This window comes from Marmota monax, unplaced genomic scaffold, assembly GCF_021218885.2.
Source record: "Marmota monax isolate L192 unplaced genomic scaffold, Marmota_monax_Labrador192_F-V1.1 WCK01_AAM20220418_F8-fsc00108, whole genome shotgun sequence".
In the NCBI taxonomy this organism is placed as follows: Eukaryota; Metazoa; Chordata; class Mammalia; order Rodentia; family Sciuridae; genus Marmota; species Marmota monax.
The window spans coordinates 6082196-6099916 of NW_026694593.1; the positions used below are offsets into that span (position 1 = coordinate 6082196).

General features: G+C 38.8%; 1 protein-coding gene across 3 annotated transcripts; it reads left to right on the forward strand.

Annotated features, from left to right (window-relative positions):
* Nucleotides 1-476: 476 nt before the first annotated feature.
* On the forward strand, nt 477-15899 carry Anp32e (acidic nuclear phosphoprotein 32 family member E). Of its 3 annotated transcripts, XM_058571998.1 has the most exons (8): nt 523-540; nt 760-884; nt 3843-3992; nt 4857-4979; nt 6677-6842; nt 8403-8575; nt 12644-12698; nt 13569-15899. In XM_058571998.1, the coding sequence occupies exons 2-8, from the start codon at nt 831-833 to the stop codon at nt 13637-13639; spliced, it is 792 nt and encodes a 263-aa protein (XP_058427981.1). In that variant the 5' UTR covers nt 523-540; nt 760-830; the 3' UTR covers nt 13640-15899. The 3 variants fall into 3 exon arrangements, with proteins under 3 accessions (XP_046277695.1, XP_058427981.1, XP_058427982.1); XM_058571999.1 differs by lacking the exons at nt 523-540; nt 760-884 and adding an exon at nt 1371-1477; XM_046421739.2 differs by lacking the exons at nt 6677-6842; nt 12644-12698; nt 13569-15899 and having other exon boundaries at nt 477-884; nt 8403-8558.
* The last annotated feature ends 1822 nt before the right edge of the window (nt 15900-17721 follow it).

Here is a 17721-nt window from a genome sequence, read left to right on the forward strand (position 1 = left end):
GTGATGTGCGCGTTGCCCTACACCTTGGCCGCAGCAGAGGCTGCGCTTCAAAACCGCCAAGAATCAGTGCGTGCCGCCCGCTGGATCGTCAGTTTCGCAACTTGGGCATGCCTGCTCCCTCCCTTTAATACTGAAACCGGCGGAAGAACACAAAAACAAAAACAATAACAAAACCGACCCTAAAAGCGAAAAACAAATCCAACAGACATCAAAACCGCACAAATGCCCAGGGAAAGCGCGCCAACCACACAAAGAAAAGGAGGGGGGCTGCTGGGATTCAAAATCGTTTCGCTGAGACGTACACCCCCCTGGACCTATCGGAGTTAACTGCGCGCTTGGTCGTAGCCAATAGACGCAGAGTTTCTGGTCCAGGTCCTCCCTGAAGACTGATGGACATTTAGCTAGCCCAATGCAATAGGGTGACGCTAAAGAACCAACCAATACGTTCGGAAGGTGGGTGGAGTGTAGGCCAGGGGGTTGGCGGTGCCGTGTCATGGAGGCTCAGTCTCTGAGCAGCCATTGAAGGGGAAGGAACTGCTGGTGTGTGCGTGTGTGTGTGTGTGCGCGCGTGTGTGTGTGCGTGCGTGTGTGTGCGCGCGCGGGTGTGTGGACAAGGAGGTGGGGGCAGCCGAGTTAGAGTCCCAACTCCTTGGACTCCATTTGCTATTCTTTTCTTTCTCCCCCACATCTATCTGGTGGTAGTGGGCGTTTAAATTTGCGTTTCTTTTCATTCATTTCCAAATCTTTTTAAAATTTCAGGGTTGGGGGGTAGTGGGAAGAGCAGGAAAGGGGAAAGGAGGCGAGTAGGAGCAGAAGAGCAGGAGGAGGACATGGAGATGAAGAAGAGGATTAACATGGAGTTAAGGAACCGAGCCCCGGAGGAGGTGAGATGACTCAGCCCCCACCCCTTCCCCACTGCCCCCGTATCCTGGGGGTTGGATTTCTGGGTGCTGAGGGTGGGTGGGGAGAGCTAACAGATCAGTCTCCACCGGGGGTCCAGGTTGGTGGAAATGTTTAATTTTGTTTAAAATCATTAGGATTTTCTACTTAAAATGGCGAAGGGCTTAAGTTTCTAGGGGCGTATGTGTGCGCGCGGGGGCTCAGCCCCTTTCTGCGCTCCTGGCGTCGGGCGTCCTGGCCTCGCGGGGGCGGGAAGAGCGCGCGGGGCCCTCGGCTGCCGCGCGGGGCGCGTTCCTCCCGGGGCCGGCGGCGCGCGCGACCCCCCGGTCCGCTCGGCCCCTGCGCAGCGGTGGCCGCCTGCGAACTTGGTCCAACTTTTCTGCAGTACTGCCAACTAGGGCTTTTGGGGGGTGGGCGCCCCGGCCTCTAGGCCTCGGGGCGTCGGGCGTCGCGCCGGCCCTGGCGGAGGTCGGTGGCCGAGTCCGCTCCCCCGCTCCGGGGCGCCCACTCCCCCGGGAAGCGGCGCGCGCCGACCGCCGCCGGCGGAATCTGGGTCAGCGGCGACTTCGGACCGCGGGTGGGTACGGGGAGCTGTCGCGATGACCGGCGGTGGGGAGGGACGCGAGCGTGACCCGCTTCTGCCGCCGCGGTGTAAGTGTCCAGCTGGTCTGAACTTGATTCCCGCTGACGGCTTGGACCTCGGCGGAGGGTCTGCGTAGCCTGCGCCCTGGAGGCTCGGCGAGGCTAGCGCGGCGCCCTCGCCGCGGTCGCCCGAGTTAAAGAGCCGGCGCGGGGAGGGGCCACGCGAGGCGGGGACGCGGCCAACTTTCCCGGGGCCGGGCGGGGGCGTCGCGGGGCCCCGCGCTGCCCTCCCCGCCGGCGGCGGAGCGCGGGCACCGGGGTAGCGACCCTTGTCTTCCTGGGGGAGTCCCCGCCCGGCGTGGGGTTCCTGTCGGTCCCGCGCATTTCTCTGGTCGCAGCGGACGGCGGCAGCAGCCGGCTAGTTTGCGGTCCCAGAAATGACCCTTGGTACGGATGGCAGTCCCAGGCTCTGCGGGACCTAGGGCCGCGCCCGCACACGCCGGCCGAGAATTGCCCCGGTGCCGCCTGCCTTCCGCGTGGGACGGTGCAGTGGGGACCCGGGGTCTTGCCCCTGCCCCGCTTCTTCCCGGGTCAGCGTCCCTGAAGCTGGCCGCGGGCGGGAGGAGGAAACAGTCATACCATCAGGGTCAGCCCTCGGAGAACGTGAACTTTTCTAGAACTTATTCTTAGGGGCTTCAGAAAAGAAACAGGACAAACACAACCACACCTAAAAAGCGGTCTCGGAAGCACATGTTTAGAATGCCTTCATTATTATTTTATATGTCTTGGGACAGAAAAAGGGACTTGTCCTCTCTCCTGTTCTTTTACCTAGTGAGCCGAGTAATTTCCTTCCAGTTCTGGGGTTGCAGTTACCTTTCTGCAGGCTCCCTTCCTGTGCCGGGTGTGATAACGGTCCCTCTGTTTGTGTATATTTGTGTAGACCGTTTACAAAGCACTTTTAACGTTTATTTACTTTTCTCTTTCCGACATACTTGTAAGGTGGATTGTATTATTCTAGAATCCAGACTAACAGAGGAGTCGTAGGGCAATTCAGTGATTTCCTTACGTGGAAGAACTGGCTTTCTGACACCAAATGTAGTAGTCCTCCCCACTCAGTTAAAACTGGAAGGCATAGCTCTACCGCACACCAACTGTGTGACCCAAGGCAAGTCATTCTCCTTTATTGGTCCTGGGTCTCCTCATCTTCAAATAGGAGATCATGGTGCCATCTCTGGTTTACTAAAATAATGCTGTCAAAATCATACTCAGATAGAAAAGGTGTCATGCTTAGTTGCTGATTTTTAGCCCTTTAATATAGTTTTGCATTGGGAGTAAGAGAAGCAGGGTCTCCTCGTTCCCCCTTAAGGTTAAACCCATTTACACACTCATCAGTAACTTTTGTTTCTGCAATTCTGACCTAATAGGGAATCCAGCCCCCCACTCCCAAGAATGGGAAAATGTCCACAAAAATGTACCACAGTGACAGAAATAACATTTTTCCAAGGGTGTATCATTCTGGATGATATTGTTTGTCCTCAAATAACACTGGCAAGATGGGCTGACCCAGAAGGAGCTTTCTGACATTTCTTCTTGAGGGGTAACAAGGTTTTTTAAGTTCCTGTGGCATTTATCAACCAAAGATGAAGTGGTTTAAAAGTGATAAAATGGTTTCCTCCATTCCCTACTTTTTAGGTAGGTTGTTCACGTGAATCTTTTTCCAGTAGTCTAAGTGTTCCCTTCCTGCATAAGTATATGTCCAGATGGTGAGGATCCTCATTAGGATCGGAAACATTTCAGTTGGAACTTTTTTCAAAGTTTTGTTTTTTTAGTACCAGGGATTGAACCTAGGGGCACTTAACCACTGAGCCACATGCCTACCTTGTTTTGTATGTTTTATTTTGATACAGGATCTCACTGAATTGCTGAGGCTGGCTTTGAACTTATGGTCCTCCTGCCTCAGTCTCCTGAGCTGGTGGGATTACAGATGCACCATGGTGCCTGCATGAAGTTTTGTTTTCTATACCTTAGTGACTCAGTGGTTTGAATCAGGCATTGAATTTGTTACTCTTAAATTTAATTTGGAAGATAGCTTGTAGTGATAACTAGATTTTATATTAGCTGGCAGGGGGTGGAAAGGATCTGTGTAAGGCAATTTTTTTTTTTTAAGTGTGGTCATGCTGTGTTACCCTGGCCTGGAACTCCTGGTCTTAAGTGATCCTCCTACTTACCTGGGATTATAGGCAACAGCTACCATGCCCTGTTTAGGATTTGGTGTTTTAATATTCACATTTCCACAGTGTCAAACCAGGTCTGTTGCTAAACAGATCACAAACTAATCATTAATGTATTCCCTCTCACAGGTGACAGAGTTAGTTCTTGATAATTGCCTGTGTGTCAATGGGGAAATTGAAGGCCTGAATGATACTTTTAAAGAACTAGAGTTTCTGAGTATGGCTAATGTGGAATTAAGTTCATTGGCCCAACTTCCCAGTTTAAACAAACTTCGAAAGGTAAGTCAAGATTAATGTACAAGCAGAATGATTTCAGTGCCAAGGGTTATTATGTCTAGTCCTTTGCCAAATGAAATGACTATTCTGCCTGTTAGTGAGAAAATTTTGTTTCTAGAGATAGGAAAAATGGTTTGTTGAATCATCTCTAAAGCTGCTTTTAGAAATTTGAATTTGTTAGTGGGATTACTTTATGACACAAATTTGGATTTTCTTTCTTTTTTTTTTTCTTATAAAATTCTGTTTGGTTGTAAATGGATTCAATTCCTTTATTCAGTTTAATTTATGTGGTGCAGAGGATCAAACCCAGTGCCTCATACATGTCAGACAAGCACTCTACCACTGAGCCGCAAGCCCAGTTCCTTCTTTTTTTTTTTTTTTTTTGGTACTGGGGATTGAACCCAGGTTTGCTTAACCACTGAGCCACATCTTTCTTATATTTTATCTAGAGATGGGGTCTCACTGAATTGCTTAGAGCCTCCCTCAGATGCTGAGGGTGGCTTTGAACTCCTAATCCCTCTGCTTCAGTCGCCCCAGCCACTGGGATTGTAGGTATTCACCACCATGCTTGGCATGAATTTGAATTTAACATCTACCAAATATTTTTCTTTGAATCATGAAATCCAATTGTAACACAACCTAAACCAGAGCTGAATTAGGAGCTCATCATATAGCGTTCTCATATGTCATTTAACAGGCACAAATGGGAATTTGAAAATTAATGATGATAAATGCACCCCCCCCTTTGGTATACTTTTTTTTTTTTTTTGCTGGTGATAGAACTTACCTAAATTGGTATGCTTTTAAAATCTTAGGTCCATCCTAAGCCTTCATCTTTCCTTGTTTCTCCCCATGTTGAATATATAGTTGGAACTTAGTGACAATATAATTTCTGGAGGCTTGGAAGTCCTGGCAGAAAAATGTCCAAATCTTACCTACCTCAATCTGAGTGGAAACAAAATCAAAGATCTCAGTACAGTAGAAGCTCTGGTAAGTGGAAAGGTTTTATCACTGGACTTTCTTTTTTTGTTGTTGCTGTTAAATTTTCTCAGATTAGTTTGTGTTTTACCTTAGTTATTTTTGTTTAATGCAAAACTTCTGAATTTGTTCTCTCTCTCACCCCCCCCCTTCCCCCCATGTTGGGGATTTAACCCAGGGGCACATCTCTACTGAGCCATATCCCCAACCCTTTTTATTTATTTATTTAAAATTAAAAAAATAATAATTTTTTTGATACTTTTGAACCTAGGGGCACTTAACCACTGAGCCACCTTCATAGTTCTTATATTTTGAGCCAGGGTCTTGTTAAGTTGCTGAGATTGGCCTTGAAGAAGTTGCCATCCTTCTCTCTCAGTCTCCAAGTTCCCAGATGAAATTTTTTTTTTTTTTTTGTACCAGGGATTGAACCCAGGGGTGCTTACCACTGAGCCCATTGCTAGCCCTATTTTTATTTTTTATTTTATATAGAGATAGGGTCTTGCTGAGTTGCTTATGCCTCACTGAGTTGCTGAGGCTGGCTTTGAACTTGAGATCTTCCTGCCTTAGCCTCCCAAGCTGTTGGGATTCTAGGTGTGTGCCACTGCTCCCAGCCCCAGATGAAATTTTTAATTTGTTCTTTTTAGACAAACAAGGTAGTACCCAAAAGAATTTTTAAGTCAGTGAAAAGCTATATTTATTATTTCATCATCAGCTTCAAGATTTGACTATCTGGTTTCAAAATTTTCATTATTTTAAGTTCTATTGCTTTTCATTCCTTCTTGATAATTTTTTGAGTTACTTTAAGTGTCCCCTAGTTTTCTGGTATGTGGGAAGGAAAAGACTATTTAGTAAAACTCTGAAAATTGTTGCTCTGATTTTTAAAAAGATTGGGAGGTCATTGAAAATGTTGAAAATATAGCTGTATTTTTTTTTTTTTTTTTTATGGGTACTGGGGATTGAACCCAGGGGTGCTTTACCACTAAGCATATCCTCAGCCCTTTATTTTAAAAATATTTTTATTTTGAGACAGATTCTCACTAAGTTGCATAGGCCTTTGCTCAGTTGCTGAGGCTGGCCTTGATCCTACCGTTGATCCACATGTTTCAGTCTCCCAAGTCTTTGGGATTACAGGTGTGTACCACTGTGCCTACTTTGTGTGATTTTTTTTTTTTTTTTGTTACTGGGAATTGAACCCAGTGTCACTTAACCACTTAGTTATACTCCAACCCTTTTTAAAGGTATTTTTATTTACTTTTTTTATTTTGAGACAAGGTTTTACTAAGTTGCTGAGGGTTTTATTAAGTTGTGAGGCTGGCCTCAAACTTGTGATCCTCTTGCCTCAGCGTCTCTGGTCCTTGGGATTACAGTGTACACCATCATGCCTGGCCTATGTGGTTTTAAATTGATCATGTTATTGTTGTTGCCTATGCACAGGTTTGGTCATCAAAAGTGTGTTGAGTGTCCACTAGAAATAAGGCACTCAGTTAAGATCCTGGAGGTAACAATAGTAGATCAAACAAAGTTTTGGAATTTATATGCCAGGGGCTAATTAAGAGAATTGGCTGTGTTTTATAAAATAACTCTTAGTTATAAAATTCTAACAATCCAAAAGTCATTCTCTCTATTTCAAATATATGTTTTCTGGATTGTGAATTAAGAAGAAATAATATGGTATATTAAATCTTGACTGAACATCTTTACTTTTCTAGCAAAATCTTAAAAATTTGAAAAGTCTTGACTTGTTTAACTGTGAGATCACAAATCTGGAAGATTACAGAGAAAGTATTTTTGAATTGCTGCAACAAATCACATACTTAGATGGATTTGATCAGGAGGATAATGAAGCACCTGACTCCGAAGAGGAGGATGATGAGGGTAATCACTCTAAATACTCATAAATGTGTCATAATTATAGTCTCCACTCTAGCCATGCAAATAAGATTGGACCTGGAGGTATAGGTGGAGGGAAAAAAACCCACATAAGCTATTGGTAAGACAAGAAAATTTTAAATCCCACAGCTCTAGCCTATATTTCTTCTTTCAGATTTCTAATAGCTTCAGGGAATTTAATGATTTCTGTAATATGAAGCTCTGTGACATTTTACATCCATATAAACTTGTGTAACTACTATCCAGTAATAGTGAAAACTTCTTAAATAGTATTTTTTTAAAAGGATCCATTTATAATAGCATTATTTATAATAGCCCCAAAGTAGAGACAACTCAGGTATCTGTCAACTGATAAATAGGTTAAAAGCATGTGATATATCCATACAATATAATATTATTTCACCATGGAAGTGAATGAAGTACTGATACATGTAAAAGTGAATCTTGAAGACAGTTTGCTAAGTGAAAGACATCATACAGAAAAGGCCATGTTGTTTGGTTTCATATATACCAAAGGCCCAGAATAGGCACATCCAATAGAAATAGAAAGTAGATTATTGGGGTGAGATTTAGGGGATGGGGACTGATAATAGGTATGGTTCTTCTTTTTGAAGTGGTGAAAAATATCCTAGAATTAGATTGTGAATATACATTTTTAGATGAATATAAGACTAAAAGATGAGGTGACAGAATAGCCGTTGTTAGTAATAGGATGATATTTATTTTTGGGTCAAAGTTTTCACTATTAAAATAATTTCTTTTTTATACTGGGGATCAAACCCAGGGGTACTTTACTACCTTTTTAATTTTTATTTTGAGTCAGGGTCTCACTAAGCTGCTTCAGGATCTTGCTAAGTTGCTGAGGCTGGCTTTGAATTTGGAATCCTCCTGCCTCAGCCTTGGAAGTAGCTGGGATTACAGGCATGTGCCACTGGCCCAGCAAAGTAAATTTGTTTTGGATAAATAATGTTATAAAATGTTGGAATGAATGATGAACACGCAGGTTTTGAAGTGTCCACGAAGTAAAACCAACTTCAGTGCACATTGAATAAATACCAGTATTTAGAAACCATTCTCAAGCAATAAATATTTGATGTTTTAAAATGGTACTCTTAAATACAAAAAAGGGCTGGGGATGTGGCTCAGTGGTTGAGTGCCTCTGAGTTCAGTCCCCACCCCGTGCTCCCCAAAAATGGTAATCTTAAAAGAAAAAAGTCACCATGAAATACTTTTCCACTGGTTGGCTTAAGAGTTTAAAGTGATTGGGAAAGGGTAAAAAGGATGAACGTTACTAGAAGGAAACATTTGTCCAGACATTTGCTCATCTTAAAAACAACACACACACACACACACACACATAAATGTATACGTGTAAAATATATACATATATATTTAAAATGTTTTTTAGTTGTAGATGGACACAATACCTTTATTTATTTGTTTTTGTGTGATGCTGAGAATCAAACCCAGTGTCTCACATGAACTAGGGAAGTGCTCTACTACTAAGCCCCAGCCCCACATATATATTTTTAAATATTTTTAAAGATGGAGATGAAGATGATGGAGATGAAGAGGAAGATGAAGCTGGTCCACCTGAAGGATATGAGGAAGAGGAGGAAGATGATGATGAGGAGGAGGATGAAGATGAAGCAGGGTCAGAATTGGGAGAGGGAGAAGAAGAAGTGGGCCTTTCTTACTTGATGAAAGAAGAAATTCAGGTGAATAAATAAATTCAGGTGAAAAAATTAAAAATTAATTACTTAGGCATAGGGCTAAGTACTATAAAAAGTGAGTTGGAGAAATCTGAGAGTTGTTTCCTAACTTGTGAATGTGTATGTATCTGTCTGCTTTTTTTCCCCATTGTGGTCTATCCCATACTACATCTAGATAAGCATAAACACCTATTGATTATAAATCCCAGATATCTTTCAAATCCACTCTGCTTTCAGTGGTATGGTATGGTAGAAACATTTTATAGGTGTTTCTAGCCTTAGTTTCTGCATTTATAAAAGTGAGATTATACCAACCTCATAGGATTGTTTTAAGGATTTGACAAGATAATGTAGGTATCTAGTCCCTGGCACATTGTAGGTACATTGTAGAATGTACCTACAATTATTTCTTCCCTCCAATTATTTCTTGCTTGATAACTCTGAATATAGCATTACTACTTAGAAATATCCCCTGCAGTGCTGCCTGGGTCGTCTCATTTGCAAATGTGATCCTGTCACTAGCCTTCTGGAAACTCTTAATATCTTTCCTATTGCCACCCAAAGATACAAACCCTGCATTGTCTGTTTGGCTTCTGTTTCCTTCCCTAATTTCATCTCCCTCAGTACCAAGTTAAATTATCACACTAAACTATCCCTTGCCTTTATGTATGTGTATTAATTGTTTAGTTTATCTGAAATGACTTCCTACCCAGGTCCCTGATGGACTTCATTTTTGTTTGTGCTAATTAAACATAAATATAAGTGAAGCATGTAAAAAGCACTAATTTTATGAATAGCTCCGTGAAATTTCACATGTATATTTGCTTGTGTGATAGCCACCCCAGTCATGCCTTGTAAACTTTTATCCTTAAACTCAACTCTGGTGCTAACCTTAATTTTGAAGTTTTCTATATTTTTTCTTAGAAAATCATTCCTTCCTTTGTTATCTTTAAACCTTGATTAGGCTTCTATTGTCTGTAGATAGTTTTTTTAAAAAACGTATTTGGGTACTTTCTGTGCAGCTGTGAGCTCTTAAAGGGTGGGGAATACTTTTCATCTTTGCACCTCAGCATTTATTACCTCGAGTGGCACAAAGAATGAATGATCTTGGCTCTTGGGAGTTTAGTGAAGTTCCTTTTTCCTAATGTTAAATTGAGGTTTCTTTCATAACTTTAAATAATTTTTCATTATTTTAGGGGATGTAGCTCAGTGTTTAAGTGCCTGCCTAGCATTCATGAGGCCCTGGGTTTGATCCCCACAGTGGTGGTGTGGGGAGGAAGAATTCTTATTTAGACTAAATATTATTTGTTCTCCTAATTACTTTTACATCAAGCAGGTCGATAATATCTGGTCAGTGATTATTTTTTTCTGATACCATTTTAAATATGAAACTACTGTGGAAAATAAAGATGTATATTTGGTTCAGGCCCTAGTGAGTTAGGAACTATATAATAACGAAGAATAGAACCTTAAATATTTTAAATCTTCACAGAATATTTTGAATATTTATTTTCAGTCTGTTCGGTTTACACCAACATACAGCTTAAATGTTTTTCCCATAAATTTTTATTTATTTAATAAAATAAGTGTCTTGTTCGTTAACATTTGACCTTTTATTTTTTGTGCCAATAATTCCTCCTTAATTCTAAGTAGTATTAAGTCATTTAAAAATTACTTTCAACTAACTGCAAATGTTAGCTTTATCATTCCATTGAGTATTGTGAAATACTAACCCCAAATGACATGGCCACATAAAGAATAAAAAATTCTGTGATAATACATATAACCTTAAGTCACTGTAGGAGTAGCAGGGACCAGAAGGAGTTTTTGTTCCTGAGATAATCTGAATGTTGAAAATTTAGTCTTGTTTTATTTTATTTTTATTGTTTTTATTTATTTTTATTTGCTATTGGGGATTAAGTCCAGAAGCACTTTACCACTGAGCGATATCCCCAGCCCTTTTTATTTTTTATTTTGATACAGGGTCTCATTAAATTGCTGAGGTTGGCCTTGAACTTGTAATCCTCCTGCCTCAACCATAGGAGTCACTGGAGTTACAGGCATGTGCAACCAGGCCTGGTCTGATGTCTTGGTTTTAGAAGCTAAGTGCCAGGGAATGCTTTAGAGACGATTGAGATTTAAAAAGAAATTAGAAGGAAAGAGAGTGCATATTCAATTAACTTTTTAAAAAAATTTTTATTTTATTTATTTTTATGTGGTCCTGAGGATCGAACCTAGTGCCTCACATGTGCAAGGCAAGTGCTCTACCACTAAGCCACAACCTCAGCCCATTCAATTAACTTTTTATTTGATTTTTAAAAAAATTTCTTCCTATTTCACTGTTCTTCAGAGGCAAGGAATTACTATGTGTAAAGAAGGACTTTATGTGTGTGTAATATAAATCATTAAAAATGGAGATGAGGATGCTTGGGTGTGGTGGCGCATACTTATAACCAGAGGCTCAGTAGGCTGAGGCAGGGAGGATCGCGAGTTCAAAGCCAGCCTTATCAACTATGGGGTGCTAAGCAACTCAGTGAGAACCTGTCTCTAAATAAAACACAAAATAGGACTGGGGATGTGGTTCAGTGCTCAAGTTCCCCTGAGTTCAATCCCTGGTACAAAAAAAATAAAATAAAATTTTAAAAAAGTGGAGATGAGGGCTGGGGTTGTGGCTCATTGGTAGAGAGCTTGCTTAGCGTGTGCGAGGCACTCAGCACCACATATAAATAAAAGAAAAGGTCTGTTGACAACTTTAAAATTTATTTTAAAAAACGGAGGTGAGGTAAGACCCTCAATAACAGTTACATCGTATCTCAAAAAATAAAAAAGGACTGGGGATGTAGCTCAGTGATAAAGAACCCCTACGTTTAATCCCATACCCTCCCCCCACCCCTCCACCCCACCCAAAAAAAGTTGAGAGCTTTGGGAGGATTGGGAATCATGGTGTCCTTTTATTACTCATCGACAAGTGAGGAAACACTTCCCACTAATGAGAAGACTGTAGTCTCTACTGAACAAATTTCTGGCAAAGTGAGTTTTTTGGGGTCAGGTCGGGGGGGTTGGGTACTGGGGATTTAACCCAGGGGCAGTCAAGCCCTGAACCACATTTTATTTTTTATTATTTTATTTTTAAGTTTTTAAAAAATATGTATATTTTTTAGTTGTAGGTGGACATATACCTTTATTTTATTTTTACGTGGTGCTAAGGATTGAACTCAGTGCCTCATACATGTATGCTAGGTGAGTGCTCTACCACTGAGCCACAACCCTAGCCCCTTTATTTTTTATTTTGAGACAGGTTCTCACTAAGTTGCTTAGGGCCTAAAAAAAAATTGCTGAGGCTGGCCTAAACCTTGCAGTCTCCCTGCCTCCACCACCCAGGTCACTAGGATTATAGGTGTGCGCGATCACGGTGACCTCAAAAGCTGAGTTTTTATTGATAGTATCTAAAAGATGATTTTTAAAAAGGTCTAGAACATGAATCAATTAATTTGAAACAAAATTCAGAGAAAGAGCTCTTTTAGACTTGGACTTTTCTAAATCATCAAGGAATAAGTGTGATTAGTAGTTTATATTTTTTTGAAAATTATAGCTATATATCCTCTATGTTGAGGCTAGGATTCAGATCATTCTTAACTTGATCTGTAAAATAAAAGGTCTCATTTTAAAAAGAGTCAAAAGTTGTGCTGTCCTACCTGTGCTAGTAGGTAGATGTGGCTATTTAAATTAATTAAAATTAACTAAAACTAAAAATTAAATTCCTCATTTGCACTGGTTACATTTCAGGTGCTCGGTAGTCATGTGTGGCTGGTGGTTATTGTATTGCACAACACAGATATGGTACATTTCCATTGTTGCAGAAAGTTCTTTTGAACAGTGGTGTCTAAAGCATAACTTATTTTTATAAAGAACTAGATACTTAGTTGGATTTTAAAAAAAGATATAAATAAGGAAGAAGTTGTGGTTATCAAAACACAGGGTAACTAAAGTTTCTTTGCCTTTGTTGGGATATACTCAATAGTGAAAAATATGTTATGGTTTATTTATACTCAAACTGAATATTTGAATTTCAAGGATGAAGAAGATGATGATGATTATGTAGAAGAAGGGGAAGAAGAGGAGGAAGAGGGTGAGTTACATTAGCCAGAAACAAATTCTAGAATTAAAAATATTTTTTCATGAACTTTAATAAATGAGTCTGTAATACAAATTGTCACTGATCCTTTTGATTTTGCTGTTTATCATAGAGTGCCTTGAAGTTACAAAAGTTTTTTAAAGAATAAATTTCTCAAGGCATTCCTTAATTCCATTAAAGGGATAGCTCATAACATGTATTTTAAAATAAAAAACGAAGAGATAGGGGAGCTACCCTGAACTCAATTTATTACCTTTTTAAGGTCTCTCATTTTGAAGAGGGAAGCCTTACCTGTAAGAAAGGAGAGGAACAGTTGAACTCAATATAATATTCTTTAAGATCTGGTATCCAGGGTAGGGGGACGCGACTTGCTCTTTAGTATTCTTTACCTATAGGTCTTTTTAAAAATTCACTAACAGGGGCTGGCGATGTGGCTCAAGCGGTAGTGCATTCGCCTGGCATGTGTGTGGCCCGAGTTTGATCCTCAGCACCACATACAAACAAAGATGTCGTGTCCGCCGAGAACTGAAAAATAAATATTAAAAAATTCTCTCTCAAAAAAAAAAAAAAATTTACTAACAGTTTCTTCAATATGAAGCCTAGTTTCTTCATCTGTACTTCATGACTTGGCCACAAGGGTGCATAGCAAGCTATCATTATTTGTGCATTTTTTAGTCTGTTAAGTCTGTTTATACACTGAAATAAAAAGAAATTTAAGACTGGAAACTTAATATATATACATATACATATATATACATATATATTTTGTCAACTTTTCACTAAGTGTCAAAACTTTGTAACTTAACAAATACTCATTTGTTGAAATTAAAGTTTTTTACACTTTTCCTTCCATTCTTCTTTTAGAAGAAGAAGGTCTCCGGGGGGAGAAGAGGAAACGAGATGCTGAAGATGATGGAGAGGAAGAAGATGACTAGATCATTCTAAGACCAGATTCCCCAGCATTCCTGGGTGTGCAATAGAGTGATCACATCTTTGTTTTTTCATGTACGATAGCTATCCCTACAGAAGATAATGTGTAACTTTTTATAGAAAAGTGTGGTTTTACTATTTTTGCCTTATCATTCCAGTTAAGATTTACTAGTCTGTTAATGATCATATTGTATGTAGAGAAAAAATTTCATTGACACTTCCCCCTTAAGACATTCTCTAGCAATTATATTTAGAAGCTTAATTTTTCTAATTCAAATTCAAGTTCATTGTATTAGTAATTTTTAGTCTGTAATTAAAACATGATTGCTTTTACACAGGTGAAGTTTGGTGCATTTCATTCATAAGATTTTAAAGTTATTTATAAATTAACTGAAATTACAGTCATCTGTAATATGAAATGACAGTAGTCTCTTGAATAAGTTGATTATTATTATTATTTTTTTTTTTAGAGATGATCCAGGGATCTTTATTTTGAAGGCATTGATTTTTTTTTTTTTAAAATAGCTAAAGATATTTGGGTGGTTTTTTTTGTCACATGAATTAAGTTGGAAAGTAGAAGCAGAATAATAAAGGTTCTATTCAGCAAATTATATAGTTTGTGGATTTGGGGGAGGTTCTAGACAGTAATATAATTCATGGATTTTGTGGTGATTGATAAGATTTTATTTTTGAAGGAAAAATTGCTTATACTAAGTGAGACACGCAGGTGAGCCCTCTCTTTAGGCTGCAGATCATGACATGCCAATGGTTGTTTATTTCGTTTTGTTTTAGGTGTGCATATTCTCATCAATTTCTTTATGATCACCTTCCCTTCTTGTTGACTCCCCTCTCTATCCCAAAAGGAAGCTGGGAACTTCTGGATACCCAGAAAACCTTTAGTCTTATACCTCAACCACCTTTTCAGATCTCTCTGGGTTTTAAACAGAGTGGAAGAAACTGAGAATTTTCTGCGATACAAATATTGTTATTGATACAATTTCAGGCAGCAGGCTCTGCTTATTGTAAATCTTTCTTGACTGACAATATGTAAGACCATATAAGTAGGAGGAAGAAAGTAAAGAAGCAGGGGAGGGGTTTTGAATTAGCATCAATGTTCAAGTCAGTTTTTAAGTTGGCATTCCAAATTATTTGATACCAACCCTGCGCAGTATTTATAATTTTTCTGAGTAGAACCTTTAGTTGTTCCTATAGTTTTAAAGTATTACCAGATGTAGCATTTAATTGGAATATTGTAGGCAGTTGGAAAAATATTTGGGATTAAATATTAAAATTAAGACTTATTTTCAAGTGAATGTCCATTAAAATATAAGAATATTTGGGATAAGTATGAGTGTGTGCCTACTTACATGGTTACTAAATAAAATATAATGAGTACACAGTACATCTCTGTTTTTGTCATGGAGGCTCCATGTTCAAGGTAACTGCTTTGTTCATCTTGACTATCTTAAAATTTTTTCTTTGTTTTGAATATTTGTAAGGTTTTTAAAAGTTAGTGTCAGTAAACTAATTGAAGCTATTCTTCTACTGGGACACATTTAAATTACTGAGTATAGTACTGCTGCTGATTGTTTTTTTTAGTTTAAAATGTATGACTTGGCGTTTTAAAGGTTATTTGTGGAGAAACTAAAACAGTTGCACAACTGACTGAAATAAAACACTTGGAATAAATTTAGTAGGGGGATCAGAAAGTACAAAAGATTGACATTTTTTTCTCCTAATTTTTAACAATTGATATGCCCTGCTTTAGTCTCTAAGAATTCTCATTACATACTATGTCCAGATTATAAAATACTTATTTTTAAAATGAAATCTATATATTGACTTTCTTATCAATCATCTTATTGTGCAATCAAAATTAGAGTTCTTTGGTTTGAAAACAACACATAGTGAACCTCCAGATAACTTTTAAGAACTTATTTAGCTTTGTGGGTGGTATTTTCATGCAAATAAGTAAGGGGGGTTTTATATTTTGTAGAAGTTTGGGGTCCTATTTTAATGCTCTTTGTATTGCAGTATGTATATAGTGTTTTAAGTTCTTTAAGAATCTCTCTGTAAACGTTGAGGTTAATACTTTTGTGCAACTGTGTTTTTGAATAAAGCCATGACAGTGTTAAAAACAAATCAAAAAGCAGTACTCATGATCATTCTTTTATTGTTTCTGACTATTCCCTGTTTTTCCTGTGACTGCTGTAACTTAAGTTTTTGAAATGGAATTGCTTCAAATAAATTGAAGATTTGTTATAATGATTAGCTTCAGTGTATGATATTCACTTTTTCAGCAATACTGTTGGCAGCTTTGAAGATCTTTTTAAAAACAAATGAAAGTTTCCTCATTCAAATTTGGATGTGATAAATAGTTTAACCTATCATCTTTCTTATTAACTTTTTTCCAAGAAGCAGGAAAAAATTCTTTTTTTTTTAAAATTTTTTATTGTTGGTTGTTCAAAACATTACATAGTTCTTGACATATCATATTTCACACTTTGATTCAAGTGGGTTATGAACTCCCATTTTTACCCCATATACAGATTGCAGAATCACATCAGTTACACATCCATTGATTTACATATTGCCATACTAGTGTCTGTTGTGTTCTGCTGCCTTTCCTATCCTCTACTATCCCCCCTCCCCTCAGGAAAAAATTCTTGATTCATTTAATTTTCCTTTTGGAGTTGCAATTGAACCTGTACTTTTATTGCCTGTAGTGGAAGTAACTATTACTATTATTACAGTTAAATTGATTATAAAATACTGTACATTGCCAGGTGTGGTGGTGCACTCCTGTAATCCCAGCGCTTGGGAGGCTGAGACAGGATGATAGAGTTCAAAACCAGCCTCAGCAACAAAGGGAAGGCATTAAGCAACTTCATGAGACCCTGTCTCTAAATAAAATACAAAATAGGGATGGGGATGTGGCTCAGTGGTTTGAGTGCTCCTTAGTTCAATCTCAACAACTGTACATTAATAGTTTTCCTAGGACTGGGGATATAGCTCAATGGTAGAGTGCTTGTCTGCATGCACAAAGCCCTGGATTCAATCCCCAACACCGTGTGTGCACATGCACACACAAACACAGTTTTCTAATATGAGCCCATCATTTCCATCTGTACTCTGTAATGTGTAACTTCAAAATCTTTTGATGATATAAATAGATATAATTCTTACATGTTTAATTTTGAAAAAGTAGGTATTTCTCTGTACTCTGGGTTTTCCCCTGATAAAAGTTTCACTTGTGGAGAAGTCTGGGAAGTATGTTTTGTATAGTTAAGGCACAAGTATAATGCTAAGTAATGTTTTTAAATTGCTTTTTGGTTTTATGGTTAATATTGCAAACGTATTTTAATTATAGAATTCTTCCTGAGGGATGGAAAATACTGAAGAATTTTCAGCTGCAGGTATCTACTATGACTTTTGTTTATGTCTTCAAAAAATTCAAAGCCTTTACCCTCTTGGTTAAAGAAAATGGTAGAATCCCCACACAGTTTTTGGTGAGGTTGATAGGTAATGAGGCAATTCAGTGAGAGACTGATTCAAAACACTTAAATATTGTTTATTCCTTGTTCTGTATTTTAAAGAGAGGCTTTGAAGCAGATATTTTTCTAGTTGCTGGAAATTTTTCCTGTTTATAGTATAGGGTGTAATGATACTCTGCAGCTGTAGCTAAAATAGCATTCTACTACTGGTGCCTTTTGCATATACTAATTAGCCTAAGATCTGAGAACCCTACCTTACCTTGAGACAGTTATTTGGGTTATTAGTCTATTTGAACAGCCAGTCTTAACTGGAAGGACAAAAGATTATACCACAAGTGGAAATTACAAAATGAACTGATCTCAGGAGCATCTTTAAAAAGACTACATAATGGCAGGGGTGGGGGTGGGGGAGACTACATATTGATAAAGTAGTTTTATGTCATAGGAGTGTAGACACTTTGGTAAAACCCTGAAGTAAGATTACTTCATAATAACCCTGATTAAGAAAGACTCAGAAGTAGGTGTGACTTTGAATTTCATTTATATTTACAAATAATTTAACATTTTATGAGGCATCATTTGAATTTGGCTAC